Below are 6,000 nucleotides of genomic sequence, written 5' to 3' on the forward strand. Positions count from 1 at the left end.
TCTGTGAAACCCACGCTTGGAACTTTTTTTTTTAAGCTACTGGAGTTACTGCTTGTAGATTAGATAAGGAATGCTCACATGAGATTTCATGGCAACCAATATAGGAATGATGGTGAAACATCAGGTGACAGCATTTGCTGCTTTTCTTTTACACAGTGCTAAGAATCCCAGTGTATAACTTTCAATCACAAATTGTCATCAGTAAGCTGAAGCTTAAAACTTATGCACTGAAAGGAAAACTACAACGAGAATTAGTAACAAATTATTCCTTCAAAAAATATAACGCAAGACATATTACAGAAAATTGGAGAAAATAAAATGGATGCTTTTAGCTATACAGATTAGTTTTCAAATATTCAATGCCAAGCTTATCCTTATTTCAGAACTAAAAGATCATATTCTTATTTATTTGCTTTCTACATGAGAAGTGGAGAAATAGCAACTAACTTTTTAGAAAGGGGCATGCCTAACAAGTTTGACATAAATCTATATATGGACTGTACATACAAGACAGAAAGTAGCTTTAGAGGGGATGTATTGTTCTACTTTCAGAAAGTATCCACTTTACTATCTCTTTGCTACCTTAAAAGCAGCAGTAGAAATAAATGTTTTCGTTATATATAAAAAGGCTTAGGTCACACAGGCCAAGTAAATATTGATTTTACTATAGCTGAGCTGGGAGCAGAAGTTAATTCCAATGGTCTGCCCAGAGTGTTTTATGAATTGCTTTAAAAATATTTCGCTTTACAAGGTATTAAACCAGCTAAGAACCTTTTAAAATAATCTGAAGCTTAAAATGATTGAGCTGTACAATTCTAGCAGGGAAAAAATATAGCTGAGAGAAAAAGAAGTGATATTAAAGGTTCCTCTCGACCAGCTTAGGTAGCCCAGCAGAATGCTCTCTTCCAACCCGAGGCAGGCAGTCCTGTAGCCTTGGCGTTGGGGGACAGCTCAGGGACAGCCCCGCAAAAGTGCTGGGCTGGAACCAGTCACCAGCACAAGAGGGGACAGGCAGGGAAGGGACCTGTCTGGTCATCACATGCTATTTCTTTAAGAAGTTAGCCTCATAGCTAATAACCTTGATGCTCTCCTCCTTTTAGCCAGTTTACCAGAACAAAGGGAAATATGTGATCTTTGACGTGGTCATAGTTCCAGTATCTGCCCAGCCCTCTGCATCCCAGGTGTACAACTGAACATTGCATCTTTATATGAGAAGTTAGAATATCTCAGGCTCTAATTTCAAGTTAAGCAGACCCAGAACAGTTAGGTAAGCCTGAACAATATTTCATCTCAATAAAGAGGAGATATTTCATAACTGCAGTACAAAATCCACATTGTAGTGTAATTTAGCAAGACAGATACAACCATCCTGCTTCCATCTGCACAAGCGATACTAAATGCTCTTTTAACTGTCAAATATTACAGAAAGCTGTCAGTGCACACTGCTGCGTGCCAGGTTTGATCCAGGCAGAAACAAGGGGAAAGCTGCCGACTGTCACCCCGAACCGCACAGAAGTCAGCCACCACATTTCCCAATTTCTGCAGGGAACCCTTGAACCGTTTGTTCGCTGTTTTTCCGAACGCTTAGCTGGAAACTCATCTCAGCACGTAACAAGTGTCGGAGCACAAGGCACCTCCTTCCCCTGCAGCACAATCTCGCTTTCTACTCGCTGGAAGGATCAGCTGGGGAATTACCGCAATTCGCTTTCTCAGCCGCTCGCCGAGTGAAGATTAGAGCGCACTCCACCCAGACGCCACACAAATTAGGTCACATAGCAGACCACGCTGCTGCCAATTCCTGCCCTATTCATCAGGGACGAGGGCAGGAAGCATATGGAGCCCTCCAGTTAAGGGTCAGAACATTTCAGTGAAAACATAAAAGTGAACCAGCGACAGATTATTCACTGGCCAGAGGGAACATGGTTTCTCCATACGGCAGAAGTGAGTCACAGGCACCGCTCCGTCCCACACAATGCAGAGGGGCACAGCCTGCTTCCAGCAGCAAAATGCTCCCCTACAATTTATAAAAGGGACTGTACTGCAAGACAACAGAAAAATATTTTCCACTTTCTCAGTATTCATGTGCATCTAATAGTTTAATACACATAGGAAGAGGTGGTTTTTTTTTTAAAAAAGGTCCTTCAGAACCTAAAAAACCACTTCATGTGAAGACCCAAAAGGCAGCTATGTAATACCATGTAATTACTACATAATCTGTTCTTACACATTTTGCCTACAAGTATGCCATATTTCAGAATACATCTTTGATCACCTGCTGCCAAAAAGGAAATATACCATTTTCATGTGTTTAAAAGCCAGAGTTGTTTCAAATCAGAGTTGAGGTCCAGCACAGCTCTACTAAGCAAACTAACCAACCCAGGGCTTACAGTAACATGAACAACACAGTAAATATTATCTTTACTATTGTGACAGCTTGTGGTCTCATGACTAAACGATTTCAGGCTGCTATCAGTGCATATATCTTGTGGGAACACAGATAAATTCCTTCCCACCTGAAAGGAAGCGCTTCATTTGTAGGCTAGTGCTCCTGGGATTTCCAAGGGAGGCTATTGGACCAAGAAGGGAGACCCAAACAGTAACAGAAGCTAAATGCAGAGTTTCAAAAGACATGCTCTCAAATTATCAGTTTGCAAAATGCCTCAGTCGTGTCACTGGCATTATTTCTATGGAACAGCAACAAAGAAGAGATTCCACTTGTCTGAACAGGTGAAGAAAGTATGAGATCCCTTCTTTTTTTCCCTCCCAGATGAAGATCCAGCTTTGGTTCCAGTTAGTCACCACACAGCCTCCCAGTGCCACTACGCTCCCAGCACCTATCACTGACTTGAGAGTTTAAAGGTTATTAAGAGAGATTAGACATTTATGAAGAAGGACATCCCACTAGATGACCTAAATTATGTAGTATGTTTTAGGCCATAAATCTCTGACTGAACATGCTCATGTTGTTTATGCTTCAGAGGGTAGAGGAGTCTTATCCATTTTGGCTTCACCTGAACTAATTCATTTACATTCACGTATTTTATCAGATATAAGCTTCAACCTCCCTTCCTCCAGCCCCCACCAATTCTCACAACAAGCAGCTGACCAACAAAACCAAAGCCACACCTCTGCCAGCACTGCAACGTTTACAGGCAAATAAATCACCCCTGAACCTTCTAGCCAGAGAGCTGCACACAAGGTGCTTCCTAAACTTGTCTCCCAGTTATTTACATGCTGGATTTGTGTGAAAAACAAAGGACGTGAAGAAGAAACGATGACACACACATATACCCCTCCCAACTTCCCCACCCATTTTTTTCCTGCTTGAATATTTCCACTATGGCATCACTGAAAATTCTGTCCTCTCAGAGAAAGGCTTTTCCTCCCTGCCCCAGATTTAATTTATTTTACCTTTGGTTTTTCTTTCTCTTGTTCTCCCTTCTCACCTTCTACCTTTTTTCAGATTTTTTGGTTTTTTTTACTCTCCTCTTCTCCATGCATTTCCAAGACAAGCCCTTCTAAGAACTGTCCAAAGCCTCAAGTCCCTCAGAGCCTCCAAATACATAGTAAAAAAAAAAAAAAAAAAAAAAAAAGAGTGAGCGGGCAGACAACAGTGAATTTGAGACTGCCACTCTCCTGGAAAGCAAATCTACAGTCCCACACTTTATGAAGAGTTAGGAACATTATAATGCAAGGAATTTCCTGGAAAAATCCTGCTACTTAAGAAAAATTATAATTGTAATATACCAGCAATGATATACAAACTTTTAAAAACAGAGGGTTCCCAGGTCATAGGGAGTTAAACAGGCCTTAAGAAAGAGTCACTAAGCACTCTCTGCTCAATCATATAAAGCACCTGAGCAACCAAGTAGCTGCTACTCAACCAGGAGATTTACACCTTAGCCTTGCCCCAGTTAGGGCAGGCACCATCAGACACACAAACACCAAATATTATCTGTGTATACACACTGGCAGTTACACATTAAAAACACGTGAAGGACTGAGACCGAAAACCTCAAAGAGATTGTCTCTCCCCCTATTATCCCATAGATGGACACTATAGAGGTTTCACAACTGCAGTGTTCACCAGTTAATTGAATGGCTGGTTATAACGCTTACCCCAAGTTTATGCTCTTCTAAAAATACAATGATTAAAAAAGGGAAAAAAAAAAAACCACAAAACAAAACAAGAAATAGTTCGAAAAAAACCCCACACTGATACTCACAGAGCCAGAACAAACATTTTCCCTGTCCATGTTAAAAGCCAAGCAAACGGCTTTTCTCCTAACTTTCCAAGGATGATCAACTGCAGCTGCACCTCATTAGCTGATTGAATACATGCAGATTTTGAAGAACACCAGATCTCTCTGACCTGCAATTTAGTGAGCTCTCTCCAGAGTCAATCAAAAACAACTCCACTCACAGTAAAGAGTTTTCTTGATGTTTTTGTCAGTTTTAACAGAGTTCGGACTGGGCCATAAAGGAAAAGTTTCTGCTATCAACTAAACTGGCATATATCCAAATCCAACTCATTGTTCTAGAAGCAAACGTACATGAGATCAGAGTCCCAGCCCATCATTTTATTCTAAAGTTAGCCGTTACATTACTAAGTCTTAAGAGGATTTTTGTTTCTCTTTCTAAATACTCATATTCAGACTCCAGCTTTACAAAAAAAAAAACCCACATCAAAAGTCAAGTCAAATGGACCCAATTCTCTACTGATCAGCAGGTTCTGCATCCATGAAGTTCTGACACCAATTCACAAAATAATCAGCCCCCATCTGTCAATTACTGTATCTAAACAGTATATTCACAGGTACTAGGAATCGTCAAAATGCCTTTTCCGTAACAATCTATATTACCTGGCCCTGGTCACAAAACAGTGGAATAGTCGATCCAGGGAATTTCATTGGGAATGGCTAGGAAAGGATGGCAGAAAGAAAAGGAAAAAGAAACATCCCCAATTTCTCCTCCTCCAAAGCACACCTCCCCAAAATGTATTCTTTACAAATTACAGGAAATATTGCTCCCTGGAAATGCCACCAAAGTGCATTAAAAATAAAAGTGCGAGGGGAGAAGGCACTGCTATAGGTGTGTACATTCAAAAGTCCAAGACGACACAGCAAGCAGAACTGTAGAGAACCAAAACACAACTAAATACTGAAATCACCATAACTTAATGCATAGTTTAAGAAAACTAAGGACATTTCAATCAGACAGAACAGCAATAAAACTTACACCAAGAAAAAGTTAACATGTTATAGGTGAGAAGGAAGCCCACAACACAAGTGCTACACCAAGAGGATCTTGTGGCTGCAGGTGACGCAGCTGGGGCTCACGCAGCGCTTGCAATGGAGCAGTGCCACAGAAAACAGCCTTTCCCTGGGATGTTTCCTGCCATGCCTTCCATGACCTGCCGCTGCTAGAGTCAGCAAACTTGAACCAAGTTAAGAAAAGCAGCTTGCATCGGGTGTAGAAGATAAAACCAGACCCACATGGCTGGATCCTTTTTATCCACCACAGCCTTGGAAACATGAAGTAAGCACGCACTCACCCAGCGGAGGGCAACAGGTCTGCCTGTCGGTACCCCGAGGCGCAGCAACCTTGTACTTTTTCCACACAACTTTTTTGGCTGTTTGAACGTTCATGATCAAGCTCACTCTTTGAAAAACAGGAAAGTGAAGATGCAGAGGAAGTACACGCTAGTACCCACACAAGAACTGCATGCCGGGATTCGAGGGGGAGGGAAGCACTGGTTTTCCTCAGAGGGTTCGACACATTCAGCCACACAGTGACTGACGAAACGATTCAGGAAACAAACCTTTTAAGAGGCTGCACGTAAACAAGTAACAGACTTCAAGTTAATTAAGTTTTTTTTTCCTCTTTAAAAACAGATGAATACACTGCTTTGCTACTCCTTATGAAAACAGGAGGACACTCCATCTTCCAAAGCACCAGCAAGTTAAATTCTACATACAGAAAACAGGAAAGAAGGTGGCA

General features: G+C 41.3%; 1 protein-coding gene across 1 annotated transcript in view; it reads right to left on the reverse strand.

Moving 5' to 3' along the window:
* The window catches only part of UTRN (utrophin), a 339,386-nt gene extending 333,712 nt beyond the window's left edge, over positions 1–5,674 (reverse strand). Inside the window, exon 1 of the mRNA XM_074144306.1 lies at positions 5,555–5,674. Coding sequence (XP_074000407.1) covers positions 5,555–5,648 — 94 coding nt within the window. The 5' untranslated portion in view covers positions 5,649–5,674. The remainder of the gene's footprint in view (positions 1–5,554) is intronic.
* Positions 5,675–6,000: the final 326 nt, after the last annotated feature.

The sequence above is a fragment of the Numenius arquata genome, chromosome 2, assembly GCF_964106895.1.
Source record: "Numenius arquata chromosome 2, bNumArq3.hap1.1, whole genome shotgun sequence".
In the NCBI taxonomy this organism is placed as follows: Eukaryota; Metazoa; Chordata; class Aves; order Charadriiformes; family Scolopacidae; genus Numenius; species Numenius arquata.